Source organism: Balaenoptera physalus, assembly GCF_965194825.1.
Source record: "Balaenoptera physalus genome assembly, chromosome: 1".
In the NCBI taxonomy this organism is placed as follows: Eukaryota; Metazoa; Chordata; class Mammalia; order Artiodactyla; family Balaenopteridae; genus Balaenoptera; species Balaenoptera physalus.
Window position 1 is genome coordinate 100,528,955 of NC_138882.1, and position 22,738 is coordinate 100,551,692.

Consider the following 22,738-nt stretch of genomic DNA (forward strand, 5'->3'; position numbering starts at 1 on the left):
AGACTATTTCTTCTTGAGGGGTGGTCCAGAAATTTTTTAAAAGGGTGATCTTTTCTTACTCATGATCAAGATAATGATTGAAGCAAAGGAGGGTATAAGCTAGAAGCAGCAATTTAATGACTGTAAGACTTGGCCAGCCCAGAAACTAGGTAATGGCTTTCAAAATAGGGATTTTTTTTTGGTCTGTAAATAATATGGCCTATGTCTTTCTTTTCAGGACCTCCTGGAATAGCTCCTCAAAGGAGCTGGGACTGAGCACAGATGATGGAACCGCAGTACCTCTTACACTCCCTGTGGCTCCGACTTGGGGAAATAAATTTCCCGTTGCGAGGGACCCAGCTCTGTTTCTGCTGCTTCCATCAAAGCCAAAAGGACCTACACTAAAGAAATGGGGGGTGGGGACCCTAAACACTCTTACAATTGGCCCTGAGAAGAGAGGGAAAATTTTTAATTCTTTAACTTTTCATTTCAAGTTCTGTCTTTTTGCAAGGTATGGGCCCTTTTCGGTTTTGTTTTTGTTTTTTAAGGGAAATGAAATGGAATTGAAGGGAACTTTTCACTAACCCCACTGTTGCATGTTTTGCATGGCGCCTGCCCCAGGGCACCTGCCAGCTTCAGCATCAACTCTCACAAAGCACTTGGTGCCGTCCCTGGGCTGTGCTGGCAACACGAAGCAGCCGCAGAGATGAGCACAGAGGCTGCGATGACTGGCACAGCCTGGGCAGCCTTCCTCCATCTGGGGACAGCCCCGCTCCAAGAACATTGCGCACCAGCTCCTCACACAGATCCCTGCTTTCTGTTGTTGTTGTTTTTTCAGGGACCATAGGCCACAGTGATTTTTCTTTTCCCTTGTTTAATTAGGCAATACCCTCATTAATTGCCCTTTGGCAACTAACTTACATGTGCTTCCAAGACACTAAATCAGGAAAACTTAAAGGGCAATATTTTTAACTTGGGGCAGGAAAAAGGGAGCAGCAGAGAATTGACTAGATTTAGCACCTATTAAAGGAGAAACTCTTGCTTCTTCCGAGACCTTTCAAGCCACGCTCTGTGTGTGCGCCAGGGGACTTGCTTAGGGTCTGGGTTCAGGCTTGCCCGGGCTGTGTGCCCAGGCTGAGCGAGCTCTTCGCTGGAGTGGCTGGTGGCATGGGCCGTGCAGCCCCTGAGGATGGCACGTCACAGTCTTCTGCGTCCCCTCCTGCCTGCTGTGCTAGCTCCTTGGTGAGTCATTAGAATGGCTGCTCATTTGCTTCCCTCTTAGGTTGCTGCTCTGCATGGAGCCATGACTAGACATGTTTTCAGATTTAGGCTTTTTTTAAACAATCAGAATTTTATTACCAGACCCTCCTCCTCTGCCCTTTTCCCCAGCTTTGCCAAGTAGTTTGTTGGCATGAAACTTTTGGCTGAACCAACTGAAAAACACACTTCTAGTGTAGATGATGTTTCGTGTGATACGTTAAGTTCGTATTTTAAATTTTAAAAAATTTTCCTTTTGACATTTTAAAAGATGAGATAAATTAGAAAATGTAGCAAGATGGATTTTGGGGTGGCCATATAGTGATGGAAAGCTGCAATCGTTAGTTTTAATACAGCTTGACTATTTGCTGTACAGGAATATAGTAGTACGTTTTCAGTCTCAGCATACCTGCTGTGCCCGTCACAGTTTCTCCCAATAATTATGATGGGGACACTCTTTGCTAAACTGCCATTTTGCTGCTAGTTCACTTTATGGCTAGGAAGTCAGGAAAAAGTAAATGTGCCAAATTAACTTTTGTCAGAATGCATGAGCAGATGGCTGAGTTCTCGCCTCACCAGAATTCACAGCCGCAGGGAAAGTGGGGGAGGGAATGGATGGAGAATTCTAGAGACTTTGAAACTGCAGTAAACTTAAATGAGTCAGGGAGCTATAAAGGTAGGGCAGTTTTTGTAAAGAGAGTTAATACTTGTTAGAGCCAGAGAACACTAGTCTTTTAGGAAAAGCCCATTCCTTTTACAAGGTTTTTAAATTAAAAGTAATTCCAAAGATATACCAGCTCACAAATGATCAAGTATCGGCTTTTGTCCCGGTCTCCCTCACGTCCTGCCCAAAATGAATTTGATGTCCAGAAAAGACCTACTTACACCATACACCTCTTCTCCCCGCATATACCCCCTGGGGTAGGTGTGCCAATATATGGTAATTCTCTGATTATTTTTAAGATGTAGGAAAGTTAATATTCTTCTCTAACCGTATAAGATTAGGGCTCTTTGCCTATAATGATATTTCTGTAGAACTTGGCAGTTTTCACAGCACTTTTTCTCGTGCATTATGTCATTTGAACCTTACAACATTCTCGTGAGATTAAAAAAAAAAAAAAAAGGCGGGGGTTGTAATCCCCATTAGAGATGGAGCTGAGGTACAAAAATGGAGCAAGTCGCCAGGGTCCCTGTGTGTTATGAGTAACGACAGTGGTTGTCTTCAGATCTCGTATACATTTTGATGCACGCCAGTGCCGAACACCTGGAGCAGAGCTGCTTTCTTATAGATGACTTGCTATTCTTTCGGACGTGGATCAGTGACATTTCTTTCAGAGCAGTATTTAGCTCTTTTTTGCCACCTTAGTAAAGAGAAGAGTTTATTCTCCTGTTTTTCATGGCTGAAAACAAAAGTAATGGTAATTTTGAATATGTGTTTAGAAACCGTCCCTCACCTTGTTGAGGGTCACTGTTCAAGAGTGCAGGAATGGAATCTCAATTGATGAGTCACCCTCTTCATTCTTCTTGTCCTCCCACCCCTGGCTGGCTAGCGAGCTCAGTTGGTTTGAGGACTGCTAACAAGCCTGGCTAGTTAGCCTTCTGTGTCAGCCTGCTCTCTCACAAGTGTATGCCCTCAGCCAGAGAGGAAAACGGCCTCAATCCGTGACAGCTTCTAAGAAAAGAAGATTTCCAATTTGTCCTATCGATGTTAGGAGAATTATCTTTGAAAGTAAAGTTGTGTAAAGTCTCAGGCTTGATAGCAAAAGAGTATTTCAGCAATAGAAGTTAGCACTGTAAGGTAGGTTGGACGTATTAGACCGTCCAAAGTGATCTGAGCTCTAAAATCCAGGCAGAGAACTCATCATCCTTCGTGCTCTGTGGACAGGTGTCTTGGACGTAAGGGGGCTCTTGGTTTTTAGTGAAACCAGAGACCAGGGATGCATACACCCAGGCTGTTCATCGAATGGGAATGCGCCTTAGAAGAATGAAAGTTTGGAGGATTGTGGCAGTTCTAGGCTGGGCTCAAGAGATTCAACAGATTAGCTGTAACTAAAACTTAGAATTTGCCGTCTGCCTCTGAATAGGCTTTCCAGTGTGTGTCCCTCTAATTCTTAGGTTTGCCTCTGGGCCCCTACATGCCCAAGCTGGCCTTTCATTCCTGACAGATAAGTAATGAGCTGGCCACCGCTGGCTCTGTAAACCATTGCTGGTTCTCCCATGGCCTTCGTCATGGTACAAGGATAGAGAGAGGAGTGCAGAGCAGTTCACATCCACCCCAGGTGGCAGGACTGGCCTGACTTGAGTCATTTCTTTATTTTCTAGGCAAATGATTCAGGTAGAGAGATTCTCTCTTTCCTTTTCGGAGAGCTTTAAAGAGCCCCGCTCCTGTATGCAATGGCTTAGAGCTCGCCCTGCTCATTTTTGGTACCGCCCTCTTGCCCCACATGAAGCCCAGATACTTGGAACTGCTAAAATAGGAAGAGATTCAGTTTTTCAGCTTTGCTACTACCTTCCCTCAAGCAGGAAGATTAACATGGACTTACATGTCCTTTGAACAAAAACCAAAGTTTAAGATTTGCCACATGATGGAGTGATAGGGAGGGCCAGACTTTCAGCACTGGCACTCAGCAGGTGCCAGACTTTGTTCCATCTGCCACTGATTTGCCCAGCTCAGGCAGCTCTAGGAGTGCCGTCCTGCCCTAGCAGAGCCCAGGCCTCACCCTCATGGAGGATGATTAAAATAGCAGGAACATGTTGATTTCTTGGCTACTTTGCATTATAACAATAAGAATCAGAACATTAATTAGAAATTGTCTTCAACAACTTAACTGTACGCATTTTTTCACACTGGTACATTTTTAAGCGTCCTTGTTTTTATGGGATAACTTAAACTAATCTGTACCTTTCTATATATATATATGTGTGTGTGTGTACATATATACATGTATAAACTGTATAGTGTACATGTTAATGATTTATTGATATGTTCCAAGTCTTTAATGCAGTTCTCATCCTCCGCATGCCCTCAGTTTGTGGTCGGGTGACTTAAATGTTCCTGATGATTCTGCCCACCTCCTGTGTTTGGACGTCTAGGGAGGAGGGGTTTGATGGCACCCTCCTTATCCTCGTGCACAGAAATGCTCAGGGTCCCCATGTGCCTGTTGTCCAGCCCTGTCTTGTCTCTTGTTCCCTATCAGCATGTGGTCCCTCCTTGCTCTGTAACTTCTCTGCCTCCACCCCAAGCTGTCGGTACAAAAGTGTAAAGCAGTATTAAGATCGTTACTGCATGTATGCTAAAAACCCAAGTTTTCTGTTCCCTTGGGACAGAAAATTGCATGTGAGGTGGGATAATCAAGTTTCAATGACCAATGTCAGTTACACAAAAAAGCCAGACCCTAGAATAAAATTCCACAAAATGGAAATAAAACTCAAATTTCTTTAGCATTGTGTAAATAAATCTGGGTGTGTTTAACTTTGTACTGGTAATTTTCTGTATATTTGCAGTATTTGGGTTAGAAATAAAACAGACTGGACTTTGTTACCTGACCTACTAAAATGACTAAGCTACAGTTTGTTAATATGAAAGCTTTTCCAGTTTTCTAGCTTCAAAAATCAATCTCCAGCAACCAGAGAATAAATCAGTTAAAGAGCCAGGACTATTTATAGCATGTAAGGTATTAGATAATTTATGGGAAAAACTACTCACTCACCTTTTTCTGCTTTATGCTCACAAAGATCTACCTCCCATGGGTGTTTGTAAAAGCAGCTTTCTTGTTCTTACTCCGGGAAAGTCTAGCTGAGCCACCCCGTACAGCTTCTCAGTTTCAACCGCTACACTCTTCCTTCTGCACACAGCAACATGTCATTACTCTCTTGAATTCCATGTTCCTCTAGCAGGTTGATAAATAACACCAAGGAGTTTACCTTCCACACCTTTCCATCTGCCCCTCTTAACGTTTCTCCTGCTGCTCTTACTCGTAATCCTTCCTGACCCATTTCATTTAAGGACCTTCAAAGAGTTGCAACGTTCCTCTCCTCCAAAATATTTCTTTTAGGGGAGGTTCCTGCCCACCCCCACTGAGCCTTTAGCCAAGCCTGACGACTGCTCAGCCTTCCGTCCTGGCGGGTATTTCCATTTAATGCTTACTCTGGCGTCATGGTCTAAAGATGACCAGGCAGAGACCTTGCCCTTGAGGAGCCCATGTCTGCTGGAAGAGTCCTCCCCCAGGAGGTTATCCAAGGTGGTTTATTTTCGGGAATTCTATCTAACGTAGTGTTCTAAGACTTCCTGCAACAGAATCAGTAGGTGGTTTTTTTTAAATGCATATCCCACCTAGACCTATTAAATTAGCTTTTCCAATGGATAAGACCCTAGGAGTCTGCCTTTTTTATTTGATTCTTCAGTTGCAACAAGGAGCTAAGACCAAAAGCCTGGGCCAACCTCCTCATCAAAGCATGGATTAAGTGGGGTGTAAGAGGGGGTGTTGGGAGTCCCCTGGTGTACTGTCTGGACTTGTAAGGGCCTTGGCTGGGTCAGACGAGAGAAATAGGTCCAAGAGGCCTTTACACAAATCCTGACATGACACAGTGCAGCCTCTCACCACCAGCCCAAGGTCAAGCTCCACGGTCACCCTCTTCAGTCATCCTAGCTCCTGATAAACAGCTTCCTGGGCACCAACTGTGTCTACAGGTTGTCCTAGCCCTCAGTCCCTATACAGGTTACAAAGATGAGTTCTGGGCTTCTGTCCCACACCCCAAGATAGTAACAGGCTCCCAGAATCCTAATGACTGCCCCCAATTTGAGGGCTAAAGGGGAAAAATGAGTAAGGAGCTCATTCATTCAACCATACTCATTTGTTTCCATAAATAATAAAGGAGAGGAGGGGAAGGGGGGAATGTGGGAACTCTGCTTTCCACTCAACTTTGCTGTGAACCTAAAACTGCTCTTTAAGTCTACTTAAAGAAAAAAAAAAATATATATATATATATATATATATATATGTATGTATATATTTTCACAGAGGGGATGCCAGCTTCTGGAGATGAGAAAGTAGAGTATGATAGGAAACCAGATTGATTGGATGGAGTGCATGGAACATATAAATGATGGTCTGGTGAGCCTAGAAATCACATAGGACCTTTAGTATGTAACACCTACTGTGCTCTGGCCACTTTCATATACTTTACCATTTTATTTTCAACACAATTGTGGCATCATCATCCCTCGTTCCATGGACCAGGGACCTGAGGTTCAGAGTAAGTCATTTTCCCAGGGTCACCTAGCAAATGAGTCAGTAGTAGAGCCCAGAGTCACACTCAAGTCCTCTAACCTTATGCTCCTGGCTCTCCCCTCCATCACTGCTGCCTCTCACTTAATTTGTACTTTATCTCATAGGCAAGGGAGCTTTGAAAGGGACAAGTGCTGGCGCAACCTAAAAATAGCTTACATTTATCGAGCACTTAGTCGGCTACACTCTGCTAAGCACTTTACCCAGATTACCCCTTTGAATCCTCACAGCAACCCTATGGCTGTTATCTCCACTTCACAGATGAGGAAACAGACCTGAGAGAGACTGTGATGTGTGGTTACAAGTCACACAGCCAATTGGTGATGGAGCCAAAGTGAGCCGGGGGGTCTGGCTCCAGGGTGCAGACTCTACCCTGCACTGCCATGGGGGGAGTGGAGAGGATGGGGCCGCCCCCATAAAGGCCGAGCTGACGAGACTTTACAACTCAGCGAATGTGGGAGCAGAGAGGGAGAGACTACCTAAACGTGTGCCTGTGAATCAGCTAATCCTGGGGCCCCTTCCTTTGGACCTGGACACCCTCGGATGAGCTGGAGGTCAGGAGCCAAGATGTCACCCAATCTTCCTGCCAGAAGCCAGAGGCCCCATTTGGATCGTCTGGGTGGGGAGGGGCTGTTTGAAGCTCAAGCGCTCCCCTCCCTCCCTGGTGCTGTGAGAGAGGTGTCATCTCTCTCCCAAGATAACAGGACTACCGGGTCCTCCTCCTGCAGCTATTCTGGGCTGCGGTCTGCTCCCTGCTCTTCCCCTAGCCCCTGCTTCAGCCCTCTGGGAGTAGCTGGGTGGGAACAGGCCAGCCCTGTTGCATAACCCTGTGGCTGGGACGCTGGGGAGGCCGGGCTGGAGAGCAGGTGCTCAGCCCCTCCCACACCACCAACAGTGAAAATCTTCCTCTGGAGCCCAGCCTTGGGGTGGCCCAGCATGGAGGCAGCCACAGCTCTGGAGGTGGCCTCGGGATCCACACCGAAGGTGAAAGAAGCCAGCCTAGCCGAAAGAAGCCAGCCTAGCCGAGATGCTGACAGAGCCCAGGCTTCACCTCGGCGGGGGGCCGTCAGCCCCATTCCCCAGTTCCTGCCCCCCACAGAAGGTGATCCATGGGGATGGGGAGTGAGCAGTGGGAGTTGGGAGGATGCGCTACTGCCCTGACTGCACCTCCGTAGGTGTTGCAGATCTAAATGGTTTCATGGGATTGGTACTTAGGATGGGGGAGCATCCATTGGAGCCCCCACCCCCTTCCTTGGTGGATTCTCGCTTGCTGCTCAAATGTCTCTGCTGGGTTTTTGCTTTTTACCTGAAAAGTCAGTGAATGATGTTTGTGGCAATTTACAGTGACTAATAATGATAGGTTTGTATTTTTACCTTTAAAATATGTCTGTCACAGGGACCTGATATACCAATGCCAGTCAGGAAGGGAATGAGGGGTGAGATGGTGTCCATCTGGATTTGGAGAAGAAAGAAACAAAAAGCTTAGAGCCACCGGGAGGCTAAGTGGTGAACAGTATGTGACGCTCCGCCTCGCCCTCGGTAGAGCCGTGGGTCCTCCACCTACCCCAACATCTCCACTGGCTCCCACGGGAAACCCTAGCCTCTTTGAGCCTGAGCTCCACGGAAGCAGAGACCATCCGGAAGAAGAATTTGGCTCCCTCTCTGTGGTCTCTGTGAGCCTCTCAGCATAAAGGCATTTTCGAGCTAGGAGGTGGTGGGTGCCCCTTCCAGCCCCAGAGTTCCCTGCCAGCAGCCCTGCTGCCCACCTCCCAGACTGCCCCTGGCTGAGGCCTTTGTAGCTACCAGCTCTGTGAGATTTACCCTGGGTGGCTCCCACTGCACCTGGCTCGGCCGACGGAAGTGGAAGATGGGAGCCTGGCTCTTCCCCTCTCCTGCGAGGTAATCGGCGGAAGCAACTACAGGGGCTGCACGAAACATTTAAGACAGTTCCCTGCGCAAAGTCCCCACTTCTGGCCCCTTGGAGTCTTGAGTGCAGAGGAGGCAAAGACCACAAACGAGACACCATGGAATCCCTGGGTAAGGAGAGGTAGGAAAAGAAGACAGCATCTAGACTCAATTCCCAGGACCACCTCCAGCAGCTCCGTGACCTTGGCCAAGTCAATGGACTGCTCAGTTTCAATTTCCTCTCTGTAAAATGGTGAGTAATAGTATCTACCTGGTAAGGTAGTCGAAAGGATTGTTGAGATAATCCAAAGTGCCTTGGAAGAGGCCAAACAAAGACGTGAATAGATAATAAATTATTTCCAAGTCAGGGATAAAGACTGAGTTCTCCCTGCAAATAGGGCTGTGGAGGGAAAGTTTGCTGCCTCTTATCATCCTGATTGAAGATGCTGGGTCTTCAGAAGCTATTTGAATGTCAGGGGCAGAGAGCCGACCGAGTTTGCCCCACTGAAAAACAGGTAAAGAGAGCAGAAGTTATTGGGAACATACTAGGCTGGAATGGCCTTGAGGCAGAAAAAGTTTCTTCCCCAAAAGGCCCAGGGAATAAGTCACAGGCAGAGGGAGACTGAGAGCCAAGACTGGTGACTCTCTCACCACTGGTCTCCACAAAACCCTGGGGGAGGGCGCTCATCCCTCCCACACTCCTGCCTCCTGACAGCCCCTGGCCACAGCCCCCAAGTGCGGCCTGAAGGGCCCTGATCTTGTGTGTGGCCTCAGGGCCACCAGCACCCAGCGACTCAACCCACCAGCATCCCAGAGGTCACTAGCAGCAAGGACTCCTTGTGACATGGTGCAAAGTGTTTGCATCTGTTATCCGGTTGGGAAAAGAAGACATGAGTTCAAACCCTAGCTCTGTCCTGTGACCCAAGGCAAGTCAGTCCACCCCTCTGGGCTTCTATTTTCTCATCTGTAAATTGAGAGGTTGAACTAAATCAGAGTTCTTAACCCTTTGGTGGATATGGATCCCTAAGAAAATCTGATGAAAGCTGTGGATTCTTGCTCCAAGAAAAATACTCAACAAAGTTCAGGGAGTTCATAGAATCACTGAAGCCTAACCAGAGGTCTTCAGGTGGGGTGCTATGGTGCTGGACTAGATGGCCCCCAAGTTCCCTGTGAGCACCAAGCACTTTTCCTTCCTCTTAATGCCTCCTCTTCCTTATGGGGAGCTCTATGGGACATAGAAGGGCACAGTGGCTAGCATGTGAGTGCACATGAAATAGAGCAGGCGTCAAAATATTTGTGACACTAAAATGAACTGCAACTGGCCGACACTGAGCTTTTAGTCAAGAAAGACTGCTCCATGGCTAAATAAGCAGAAGTAGGTGTTTGGCACTGGGAAACCATCCTCTGTCACTCTCAACACTACACAAAGGCACTGTGTCCTGGAGGCAACGCTGGGCAGGGGCCAGAGGAGAGCTTTCGAAAGAGTGAGAGCCATGGGACAGACTGCACCCTGACACGGAGAAGACGGGACCCTGAGACCCAGTAGGAGGGTCCATCTGCTGATCTCAGCTCGATTGCTTCCAACTGACCCGGTGTCCTCTTTCAATCTGGACTGTTCTGTGTCTTCCAGGCTTGGGAAGCTGAATCCCTAGCCTTGAAGTGACCATCCTTCCTTCCTCCCTCCCACCCTCCCACTGTCCCTTCCTATCCTCTTTCTTCCTTCTACAAATATTTACTTTGCGTCTATTATGTGCCAGGCGCTGTTACAAAAATGCACAAAATAGGCAAAAATAACTTCCCTTGTGGAGATTACATTCTAGTAAGGAGATAGATAATAAATAAGCAAATAAAATATATAAAATATCAGAAAGTGACAACTGCTATGCTGAAAAATAAAGCAGAGAAAGAGGAGGGTATAAAGTGCTGGGGTGGGAAGTGTACTTGCTGTTTCAAACAGGATATTCAGTGAAAGTCTTGTTAATAAGGTGATTTGAGCAGCAACTTAAAGGAGACCAGAGAACAATGCATGCAGATATTGAGAGTGAAGGTTTTCCACAGAGAGAACAGTAAGTGCAAAGGCCCTGAGGCAGGAGTGTGCGTTATGGATTGGGGCCACCGTGGCTGTAGCAGAGTGAGGGAGAGAAGAGCAGGTTTGGTGTCAAAGAGGTAGCAGGACCATTGTGAACACTGGTTCAACCCTGAGACAGATGGGCAGCCAGCGCAGGGTTTTAGGTGAGATCTGGCATGATCAGGTGTAGGTTTTAAGACTTTTCTGGCTGCTGAGTTAAGAATAGGCTATATCTGCAGATCAAGAAAGCATCCTTTCAAAAAAAAATAAAAGAATAGGCTATAGGCAGGCTTTAGACACTAGCAAGATTGTCAACTGAGAATGAGGATTCAGGAGAAGGTATGGAAGTTTTAGAAGAGGGTGTACAACAGTCACCCAGGAGAACAAGAGATTGAGTGAATTAGGGAAGTCTGGCAGATCTGCCAGGGTCCATTTGGAGGCAATGGCCATCAATTTAAAGTCAGCATAGTTTTGTAATATTTTTCCCCAGTCATGTTTGGCTGTGTGGATGCAGACACTGAGGGGGTGTATTTAACTGGGGCTGGGTATTGCTAGGAAGTGGAAAAGGATTAGGGCTTTGAGTGGGTATGCAAGGGAGTGAGTCTAACAATGACCATGGAATCTAATTTGGGTGGGAAAGAAAGTGATAACATGGAGGGGTGATGGAGAGTGAAGGGGTGGGAAGATAATGGGTCAGAGGTCTCAGTGGGCTGAAGGATCACTGCTGGCGGAGCTTTAGAGGGAGGGAGCTGAAGGGATAGAGACTGTTCATTAGGTTATGCGAGTTGATAAAACAGGCCTCAGAATTTAAGGCTCAAATACAATAGATGTTTATTCCTTACTAGCAAAACAACTAAAAGCAAGCGTTCCTACTCAGCAGGTAGTTCTCCAGCACTAATTCAGGGACCCGGGCCTCTTCCATCTTGTGGCTCTGCCATGCCTTAGGGCCCCGTGATCACCTGCATGCAGCTAGTAGACGGGAAATAGAGAACTCATTCGTTAAAAGCCTCGACTCAGAAGTGATTCTCATCACTTCCACTCACATTTCTCTGGCAAGAACTAGTCTCATTGTCATACAGCAAGTGGGGCAGCTCCTTCTCAGAGATCCCTATACTATGGAAGAGATAATATGCACAAATTGTTGTGAGCAATTAGCCATCCCTGTCATGGAGGTGGTGCTGAGAGAGTGGGACGCTTGAAATTCAGATTCTAGAGTGGCTATAGTTATTGGTCTAGACAGTGACCAAAGGAACCATGGGCTGAAGCAGGGGAGGACGGACTCATTGGAGGAGTGGCAGGTAAGGCTGGGAGCGGCCCTGCGGGAACTGGAAGTCTGGGTGTTGAGATGATCAGGAATCATGATTGGAGAAGTGTTGGAGAAAGTGACACTGAGCCAGGGCTACCGTCATCAGCATGAGGGGGAGACTGCCACAAGGGGAGAGGGTGATGGAGTCTTTTCCTCAGAGAAGTGTTGCCTATTTCTATGTTCCTTTATTTTTTCTGATCTTAGTTTCATGGCCTTCAAGGAGGTGACACTCTTGTCCTTCACAAGGTTTTTTGGGGGTTTTTTTTGAAGTCACCACATTTCTTTCCCACCACACTCCTCCAGACAAGTATCTAATAAGGTCAAGGCCACACCCTATGCATCTGCTAATGTTTCTGTAAGAAATGCTGGTACTTTGTGGATCCCTGGAAATCTCTGGGGTTTTTTGGGAGCCATAGCTTGCCTTGTGCATTTGCCCTCTTTTGCTAACCGTTCACTCACACAGGCCTGTGCATGTGTGTGCACACACGCACATGTACTCGCAGTCTTGCATACTCACACACACACACACACACACTCCTCCACTCTTTCAATGTGTCTATCTTGTTCCTTCATTCTCTGGGCCATAATTAATACCATCAATCTGAACTACACAGTCCTTAGGGAATCGCTGGCAGAAAGTCTTTAGCCATGTGAAACCAAGTTATGAGAGGATGGGAACAATTATTTCCCATGAGCAGAGAATAAGGAAATGGGCATAAACCTCAGCAGGATGAAATTCGGTAGAATTAGGAAGGATTTTCTAATCAAGAGAAATCGAGATCTCTAGACTTTAAGTAGTTTCCTTCTCCACTCCTTTTTAAGACAGTATTCTGTCTGAGAGAAATTCAGTGCTGAGAGCAACACAGCTCAGAAGCCAAGGGCTCTCAAAGGACTTTTCAAAATGTCTTTTACCTAAGACTCTATGAAGGGAGAAAACCTCATAGACAAACTGCGGCTGTCTCAGACCTGGTCTTAGAAAACCCAGGTTCTGCTTTAGGGCTGTAGCCTTTGGTTCACATCCCTCCTGGCATATGAGGAGAAGAAAGACCTTGGGCGTCAGGGAAAGCCATGTTTCTCCAAGGTCAGTACAATTGACGCCTCGCTTGACTGTGGATGTGTGAAGGTGGACACTGAAGGGCAGGTAAGTGGACAGATATGCTGTCATGCTCAGAGAACCGGTCCTCCAGACACACATTCCCAGATGGGGAGACGGGAGTCCTCGTGCCAGCACGACTTCACAACCGGCCGTGAGGTCAACAGCAAAGCTGTCTCTCCCCCCCAGCCCTTTCCTTCCAGTCTTCTCCTTGCTCTGCGTGCTCACCGAGGTCCTTCCCAACTCAGAGGTTCTGTAGGCAGGGCACGGGACAGCAGAGCCGGCTTCTCCCCAGCCCTCTCCCCGGCAAGCGTGAAGGGTTAGGTCCCCACTCAGCGGTGGGGAACCAAGCCCAACAAGATGAGGTTTTGACCCTCCTTTTCAACTGCCGCCCTCTTTTTGCAGAAAACCCTGAAGTCATATCCGCCTGTTCTCAACTCCTTGGTCGCTTGCCAAGATAGCCACAGGAGAGGAACACATCACACAACACTTCTTCTGTTCTTCATGCCCCGCCTCCACCCAAACTGCCAAAGTCGAACAGAGGGCAGCCGAGCAGGGTCATTCAGCTGCCTGGGCTCTGAGCTGAGTCCTTGCTGAGGCCTCAGGCCCTGGGCCGTACAGGCAGGACAGCGCTCAGAGCCCTGGAGGCCCCATACCACGCAGTTCCCACTTCTGTCAGGGTAGAGGGGTGAGGCGCAGCCTAAGACAGCACAACCCAGGTTAAAACGCAAGCCACACGGTGAAAAAGGAAACTAGGTAAATAAAATGGACAGCGTGCACTGAATATTTCTGTCTATATTCATCCACAAAGCCCAAGTAATCTCGAGATGCTAATCGGGGCGGACTACGGAAGTTCCTGGTCTCTAAACAACGATCTACAAACTGAGGTGTAGGAAGAGCTTCGTAGACCCTTCGTTCATTTTATTTTCAATTTCACCATTCAAATTCTGCATTATGTAATGTACATTTTAAACAGTTCAATTTGTAAGTAAACATACATACATTGGGGTGAATGTTCAGGGATGTATTTACAGGGAAATGTGTGTTATCAAAAAGTTCGGAATCTGCTATCGAGCTGTTTGCCACAGGTGTGTGCTGGGGTGGAGTTCTTCCAACTGCTAGGAATGAAGGAGCGGGGAGGCTGGGGAGTTGGTGGGAACTGAGACTGTCACACTCCCTGTAAGACTACAGCAGCGGGGGACTGTCTCTGCCTGAGAAAGGAGGAGGCAGTAGCACCAGAAGCCTGGAAAATGGAGTAGACTTCAGCCAGGACCCCAAAGGAACCCAGGTGGGTTGTTTGCACTTCCTCAGCCAAGGCTGCCGGAAGCATCCTGAGAGGAAGTTACACCTGGTCATTCCCCAAACTTACACTCAGCACTTTCCTGAGCATCTCCTGTCTTCATCCTGGAAGCCAATAAACATAATCTAGTCTCTCTTCTCACTGGAACACGCCTGGAAGATCAAGGGGGAGTAAGCAGTGGACCTAATCTTTCCCAGATTCTGACTGTACAAAGTGATCCTCCACAGACTGGAAGACACTGTGCAGGCCCCTGAACAGGGCAGCTCTGCAGAGAAGGGACCAGACGCCAGCTCCCTCTGCAGTGACATCAGTGCTGTCCTGGTGGGGCCATGGTGTTGACTCTGCCTGCAGAATATAAAGCTTTCTCCTCGGGTCTGGCACCAAACTGGGGAGCGGGGCGGACACTTGGGGGTCAGGATTGACATTGAAAGTGGCCTTGATAAAAGGAGTGTTGTTGAGGACAAATGTAGAAAAGGAGTGGAAAGACAGACCACTCGGAGTGGACTGGTCTGTGCACACACAAAAAAGAAATCTCAGTTGATGAAAAGTCAATGGTGGAGAGTTACCAATTAAAAGAAGTAGGTGTCAGGCTCGCGCTTCAGTGCTCTTTCTGCGGAGATTTTAACTCTCTCTAGAGGATCCCGCAGCTGGTTGCTTATCCCTAAATCCCAGTGAGACAATGGGAGCTATCTTCCCATTCCCCGAGAGAGGGCTTAATTTGCTGAGTGTTGCCTGGGTCACCTGGCCATGGAGCAGAGCTAGATGCAGCATCCACTTCTACTTCCTCTAAACTCTCCTCTTCCCCCCAGGAAGGCTCACCACCCCGTTCTCTCTCTTTCCATCACTCAGAGCACCCCAAGATCTGGGCCCTGATCATCAGGCCCTGAAGCAGACCTACATCCGGAAGGTTGGAGACACTCTGAATCTACTAATCCCGTTCCAGGTGATCATGCCAGCCCCACATTGAGTCCATGACTGGGGCCAGGCCAGGGTTTTGATTTGGAAACAAAAAACAAGAGTCCTGCTAGCAGTGGGACAGTCGTCCTAGCCTTGAATGGAAGGGGCATGTCACCAAGTGTGAGGCCAAACAGCCCTTCCATCAGCACTCCTGTGGGGTGTTGGGGTCAGGTCAGGTCGGGCATGCCCAGGTGATGATATGAGGCTAATCCATGCTCTTCAGTCAGCAGGGGTCTGGGAGCTCTCAGTTTGGAGGGCTCTCAGGAGTTTGGGCAGCTATTTTTAGTCCCAGCTGCCCTGAGTGTCCATGACCTAGACTCTCAGAGGTGGGGAGACTCAAAGCCATCCCCCTTTCCCATGATCCTGAGGCTGTTGTTGAGAGATGGAAGTCCGCTGGGACAGTCCACCAACCCTCTCACTCAAGGAATTTGCAGCTGCGAGTCAAGTCACCACGTGGACCTAGTGGATCTGACCCCTGTTGCAGCTGGGAGGGGCAAGAGGCCTCTCGGGGCAGCTCACAGCCTTCTCCCCATTTCTCAGGGCAAACCCCAACCTCAAGCCATCTGCACGCATGACGGCTGTGCCTTGGACACCAGTCATGTGAGCATGTGGAATGGGGAGCGGGACTCCATCCTCTTCATCCGAGAGGCCCAGCGTGCTGACTCGGGTCACTACCAGCTCCGTGTGCAGCTGGGCGGGCTGGAGGCCACCGCCACCATTGACACCCTGGTGATTGGTACAGTTGGGGGAATGGGAGACGACATGGTCCTCGGGGGCTCCCACCCCAGCCTGAAGAGGAATCAGCACAGAGAGCCGGGGAAGCGGGGCTGTGGGACGCAGTGGTGGGTGAAGGGAGGGGTGGCCGAGCAGAAGCGGAGGGGCCCCTCCTGGAGTGATGTCCTGGCGTGTGAGGCGTGCCATGCCCGCTGCCATGCTTGGCCCTTTCAGAGAGGCCAGGCTCTCCTCAGAGTATCAAGTTGGTGGATGTCTGGGGCTCCAGCGCTACCCTGGAGTGGACTCCGCCCCAAGACACGGGAACGCACTCCTGGGGTACACGGTGCAGAAGGCTGACACCAAATCTGGGGTGAGGCCTAGTTGGGATGGAGGGAGGGAGGAACAGCACATTCTGGAATGGGGCTCTGGTAGCTCCACGCAGTAGGCTGGGGCGGAGTGAGTTGCCAAAACAGGGGTTTCATTCCGGGCATCTTCCGGGGCCCCACAGCTGTGGCTCACGGCGCTGGACCGCTATCACCGCGCCAGCTGCACAGTCTCCAACCTCATTGTCGGCAACTCCTATGCACTTCGAGTCTTTGCTGAGAACCAGTGTGGGCTCAGCCAGACAGCCTCTGTCACTGCTGACCTGGCCCACATCCAGAGAGCAGGTAAGGCACCGAGACTCGGAGCTGGGAAGAGTTAAGGAGAAAGAGTTGAAGAGGGATGGGGCTCTCAGGCACTACAGCAAGGCCCTTCTTGGTCCCCTCAGCTACTGTTTACAAGACCGAGGGGTTTGTCCAGTGAGATTTCTCAGAAGCCCCGAAGTTCAGCCAGCCTCTGGCAGACTGCACTACAGTCATTGGCTGTGACACCCAGCTCTTCTGCTGCGTCCATGCCTACCCCAAGGTGAGCAGGGAGGTCTGTGGGTGGCTGTGCTGCTTCCTGCTTCTGCTCTAACCTTAGCTGTGTTGAAGAACATTCTAACCAAAACATTTGCTCCCGTCACCATCATCTGCCTCTTCCACAGCACATTACGTAGGAACACTCAGGGCACTGGTGTCCAAGACAGGCTGATGTGGATAATGTTTCCAGTTTTGCTTTTAGTGTTTGTTCCTCATATATGAAGATATCACTTAATGACCTGCTGGCAATTGGGCACGAGATTTAAAGCTGTCTCTCTGGCAGGGGGGTTGGAGTCCTGTTGGTTGCTCCTGACTCACCCCCCTCATCTTTATCTTTCAGCCAAAGACCATCTGGCTAAAGAACAAGATGGATATCCAAGGCAACCCCAAGTACAGAGCCCTCATTCACCTGGGAATCTGCTCCCTAGAAATCCACAAGCCTGGCCCCTTTGACGGGGGCATCTACACCTGCAAGGCCGTTAACCCCCTGGGGGAGGCGTCAGTGGACTGTCGGGTGGATGTGAAAGGTAAGGGCAGAACTCGTACCTTAGGGTGCAATCACCTCCTCTCTCCACAGGTGGGAAAGTCGAGGGCAGAGACACAAGCCTAGATGGAGAAGGGCTCGGGTTGCTTCTCCTTCAGGCCTTCTCATCACTGTCATCATCAGGATGTATTTGAGGAGCCATTTTTATCATCCACTCCTCATTTCTCTCCATCATAATTCTGTAATATAGGAAGAATCACTATTTCCACTTTGCAAAGGAGAAACCTGAAGTGCAGGGAGGTGACTGATCAGTTTACCTGCGATTTCCAGTGCTGGTTAATTGAGGAGTTGGCGCTATGGTGGAAAAGAGGCCAAGTCTGCTGGACCTCACCCAGATCATTTTTCATTAAACTATACAATCTGACTCAATCCAGGAAAGCTGTAGCTTTTTATTGGGCTTTTAAACAAACCAGAGGACTTTTATCTCTAGTTGGTTAAAAGGGAATACTGCACATCCTCTCTACCGCTTTTAAGGTATTCATTCATTTATCCATTCCTGTCCCCTTGCTCAGATTGCCATCACGGCACTTAAAATATTGTTTTATAATTATCTATTTACTGATCTGTTTCCCCATAAACTGTGTGCACTGTGAGGGCAGGGACCATCTTATTCGCCTTTGTCCCCCAGTGTCCAGCCCAGTTTCTGACACACAGTGGGCACTTTCTAAGCATGTGCAGCATGACTCAGGAATGAATGGGCCATTACATGTCCTATTCTTCCCTCCGCATAGACTCCTAATTAGCACCATGGACTCTCCCCAAACCTGGAAGTATATCCCTTCTCGATGCTCTGAAAGGTTTCCCAGAGATTTCTGAGATGTTAACACGGAGAGATGTCTGAATTTTGCAGCTCCTAATTGAGGCACCCTAAGCGGACATGGGCAACTCTGAGGAAGGTAAGGAAAGAGGGACAGGGGATCTGAATGGAGTATTTCATGTTTATGGCTAGTGTTGTTGAGTCTGAGACAGATATGTATTCCTGAGCCTTTCAACCATACACTCACTGGCAACCACTTTTCTTTTAACCACTTTTTTTCTTGTAAGTGAATACTATCATCCCTGTGGAGGGAATTTACCAGAGATGAGGTCTACTTTTGTCACATCCTCTATCTATCTGTACTCCTCAAGTTGATGACAGTAATTAAACCTAGCGGTCCTCTGAAGAAGAGTGATAGCATCTACCTAATTGTAAGGGGGTTTTGTGGGAGGGAGGGAGCAGGTGCTGTAAGAAAAGGTGTCAAGGAAAACAATCAGGAGTGGAGGATGGCCGAGGTCACCACCACCACCACATGGCAGAAAAAGAGAGAGGAAGATGTTCCTATCAATTAAGTGTTTCTACCTCAGTATCTTAAGCATGGTGAAAACCAGATGAGTTTGCTTCCTTTTTACTTTGAAGATTTTGGATTCCTTCCCTTCCAAGAGAAGAAAACCACTGTTATCATTATATGTCAACAATAACTGAACATGTGGGGATGTGGTCCCAAGCAGCACGTTACTGGCAAAGGGCAACTCAGACCATCATTTAGAATTTGATAACTCCTTCAGACTCTAAATCATTCATAGCAGAAATGTTGTGTACACACTGATGAGTGGGGTGAAAAGGAAGCTCATGAGAGAATTAAAGAGAACTGGTTCCCAACATCTCCTCTGACTTGCAGCTCCTGGCCAATGAAACCCAAGAATGAATTCCATCCCAGAAGCCATTTACTTAAGCCTCTCACTGATCTTTAGCAAATGAAAACCTTGAGGGATGCATTAAAAGTACAAGCTTCTCAGGAGATCTCTCTCTGCCAGCTGGCTTGCACAGCCAGTTCTCTCGCCATCCCTCAATTCCCTCTCTGCATTAAGGTTAAGGTTAAGGTTAATGTCATGTTGTGTTGGTGTTATCCTTGTTACTCTTAGTGCCCTTTTCCATCTCTCCCAGTCAGTGCCAGCAACGAAGCAGGGTAAATACAGATTTCAGAGCACAGGACCCAGGGACCATGAAAGGAGGTCACCTCAGCAGCCTGGATGAGCTCTCGCTGTTTGCCGTTATGGCCACAACATACCCTCTCTTTTCTGTGCCTCCAGGAAGCCTGTGGCGAGACTGTGTTCTTAAGGAGCTCCAGCATAGTGTCTGTTTGGACTAATCTAAATAAAGGTGTGGATCCTCGCTGCATAAGTGTCCATCTGTTTGAGCCTTTCTATATGGAAAACCATTGAGAAAGTTGGAATCCTTTAGCCAGACTGTATGGAATCTGCGGACCCCCAGACTCCTCTTTCTCTTCCCATAACTACATTCTCTTCCACAGAGGTTCCGAACACTGTCCTTTTCTCTAGACAGTCTATGACAACTCTATACAGTACTAGGTGCTCAAAGGGATACTCAAGATGACCTGCTCTCTTCCTCTCTATGCTTTCTAGTATAAGTTGGAAAACAGGATGCACATCTATCACAGAGACACAGACAGCAGGACACATAAATACACACATAGCTAATTAAAGACAGAGCATTAAGATGTGAGGGCTGGGAGATAGTGAAGAAACCAGTGCAGAGTCTCATTAAGCCCTGGGGAAAGAATAAAAGTGATGTGCTCTTGCTTACATGTTTTCATTTCTGTAACAAATAAGATACTGAAGGCATTCTGTGATGGAATCTGCAAAAGATAGGAACAATTCCTCCCATCCTGGAATGGTCATGGTGCTCTTTCCACGAAGAGTTGGAGTCTTTTTCTCCCCCCTTGAATCTGGCTGACCCTGTGCCCTGCTTTGACCAAAAGAATGTAGTGGAGGTGATGCTATGCCAGTTGAGAGGTCTGCTAGTCTCTGCTTTTGCTTTTGGAAGTCAGCTCCCATGTAAAGGATCTCAGGATAGATTACTGAATTATGGGAGGCCACGTGGAGGACAACCAAGCATCCCAGCGGACAGCCAGCACCACAGCCCTAGACATGTGTGGCTACCTTGGACCCCTCAACCCTAGTCAAACCCAATCTACTCCTCATGTAGAGACAGGCTGTCCTTGCACAGCCCTGCCCAAACTGTAAAATCATGAGCAGATGAATAGTTGCTGTTGTTTCAAACCACTAAATATTGGGTGGTTTGTTACACAATAATACAGAACTGAAACAGCCTTCTACGCATCAGGCACTGAACATCAGGCTTTATCTCTTTTAATCTTCACTTTACAAATGAGTGAGTTGAAGCTTATAAATTGCTCCAAGTTATGTAGCTGGAAAGTAGAAGTTCTAAGATTTGAATCACGTCTGTTTGACTTCAGGCCTTCCCTATTTCCTCTCATCTCTTTCACCCAGGGACCCCCACTGTTTGGGTCTGGGTAGGAATCATGGGTTTAAGAAAGAAAAGATTTCTAGGAGGCAGTAAATATAAGGCAAGGTTTTGAGGAGGAAGTGGATATGGTTTGGCTGAGTGTGAAGAAGAGCTTTTCTGTTCAGACCAAAGGCCTATTTTCAGTTGAGGCCAAGTATCTATTCCAGCCTTTCTCAACTGGAGTTCTATGAGAATTAAGTCCCAGTGCCCCAAGGCATTCATTGTATGTCATAAATTAACTTCTTCCTATGCATCTAGAATGTTACTAGTTATGTAGCATCCTTGGGAAAACTGAGAAAATAGTCACACAAATCATTTGTAGGGTCTAATGCACTTGCGGAACCCCTGCTGAGAATGTGGAGAGGGCCATCAGGGAGCAGGGGCCAGGGTCCCGAGCCAGCCAGTCACGTACACAGTGACCAAGAGGCTTCCCTGCATTCAAGGAGAACTGCACCAGAATCCTTAAGTTTTTCATTTATGCACTCAACACTATGCTCAAAGTACCTTCTCAACTAAGGCTTACCATGAGCCTGGGAGGGGGTATAATTTCTTCATTAATTCATTTCTTCATAATTTACCCAAAATCTTTAACTCTTATTCATACATACCATTTTGGAGTTGAGCTGAGGGGGACACATTATTTCCCAGATTAGTGGCCTTACGCTGAGTGAAGAATTCTTGTGCCTGAAATCTGTATTTTCTGGCTTTGTTGTCATTCTGATGGAAGAGAAAGCAGATCCATTGCTTTTTTTCTTCAACAGCTTTCAAAATCATAATTTGGTGACAGAAAATTGGAGATGAGCTTCCTTAGGAGAAATTAACTTCCAGCTTGCTAAAACTGCCTCTTCCACTTACCTGAAAGTGGCTGAAGAATTTCCCTACTCAGGCTGCTCCTAGGGGAAGACGGAATGCAGTTAATTAACAGCTTCTTTCCCTCTGATCTCCACTACCTGCCTGAAGAGAGGGAAGCTACTGGCTCCGGTTTTCTTACCTCCAAAGAATCTGAAAACTGCAAAGCAACTAAAATTCCACTGTCACCAGGAAACCTACGGAAAAAGAGGCAATCCTCTTCTCTCGGCTCTTCCTCACATAAGCTTGCAAGTCCTGGGTCTCCCCACCCTCTCCCTTATCACACCACTAAATTCCAAGGCTCCTTCGCTCCCTGTGGCATTTATTACTGAAACATCTCACTCCTGCCAACCTCACCACCTCAACTTCACAACTAAAAACTAGGAAGTAAACAAAAAGCCTATAAACCGCCAAAATAATGGTCATAAACTCTGGAGACTAAAAGCTTAGGCTCTTTGTTTACGGGAAAGCTCTTCAACCGTTCTTTTCGGGACTTTTAACTTAAAAATTTTAGAATATTTCTGAGAAGCTCTGTTAACTGCTGGCCCAGTCTATTCACAGGCAACCCTTGGAAACAACAAAGAAAATCCCTAATAAGTAGGCTTAAGCTTTTTACACCACAGCTTTCAATTTAGAGGAAGGCACACGGTATAAAACTTGATGTTCATAATTATCCTCCTAACCATGTACTGTGACGGTCACGATCCTCTTAGATAAGCGAGGGGTCAAACATAAGCTCAGAGAGGTCAAAGATACTCAATATACTTGTCAACAGAGGAGCCACGGTTGAATCTGAACCCAAATCTCCTTGTCTGAAAAGCCCATTGTTTTCTTCACACCTTGGATGCCTCAGGTTCCGAATGTTCTCGCCTAAAAAGCCGATGGAAGATGTACGTCTTGGAGAACCTCAATATACCTAAAATATAAATGTTTAGTTGCTTCCGTGAATAAACCTGAGGGATCAGGCTAACACTGCGCTTCCGAATGGAGTGAGCCGAGTGAGCCCAAGAAAACGAATTTCCTCAGGCAGAGCGTTAGTTCTAGGGCCGACGGCCGCAAGGGGCGTCAAAGCTCAGCTCTGCCCCGCACGAGAAGGAGGGGGCGGAGAAGAGGGGGCGGAGAAGAGGGGGCGGCAGGGCGCGAAGCTCTCACTCATTGGCCCGTTCCCTCGCGCGCCGCCGCGAGGTCCCGCCCCTCTCAGGCCCAGCTCCGGGAGGGACACCGAACAAGGTCTCCCGGGCGAGCAAGCGCGCTCGCGGCCTCCTCGCC

The 22,738-nt window shown here is 47.9% G+C and overlaps 2 protein-coding genes and 1 long non-coding RNA gene across 6 annotated transcripts in view; 2 read left to right on the plus strand and 1 right to left on the minus strand.

Moving 5' to 3' along the window:
• SORT1 (sortilin 1) overlaps positions 1 to 4,792 on the plus strand; it is a 73,370-nt gene extending 68,578 nt beyond the window's left edge. For all 4 annotated transcript variants that reach the window (XM_082450595.1, XM_082450593.1, XM_082450592.1 and 1 more), the window contains one exon: positions 218 to 4,792. In XM_082450595.1, coding sequence (XP_082306721.1) covers positions 218 to 232 — 15 coding nt within the window. In that variant the 3' untranslated portion in view covers positions 233 to 4,792. The remainder of the gene's footprint in view (positions 1 to 217) is intronic.
• A 2,519-nt stretch (positions 4,793 to 7,311) lies between these two features.
• Positions 7,312 to 17,379, plus strand: MYBPHL (myosin binding protein H like; the record flags this gene model as incomplete). Its single annotated transcript, XM_082450892.1, is given in 11 exon segments — positions 7,312 to 7,626; positions 15,046 to 15,060; positions 15,063 to 15,139; positions 15,694 to 15,889; positions 16,102 to 16,182; positions 16,185 to 16,237; positions 16,341 to 16,359; positions 16,362 to 16,535; positions 16,637 to 16,668; positions 16,672 to 16,773; positions 17,110 to 17,379. Coding segments are annotated over 11 exon segments (1,185 nt in total). The 5' UTR covers positions 7,312 to 7,460.
• Positions 17,364 to 22,730, minus strand: LOC309655568. Its single transcript, XR_014260894.1, has 3 exons — positions 22,622 to 22,730; positions 21,229 to 22,385; positions 17,364 to 17,492 (listed from the first exon to the last, which is right to left on the minus strand). It is a non-coding gene; the product is annotated as an uncharacterized lncRNA (long non-coding RNA).
• Between the last annotated feature and the right edge of the window lie 8 nt (positions 22,731 to 22,738).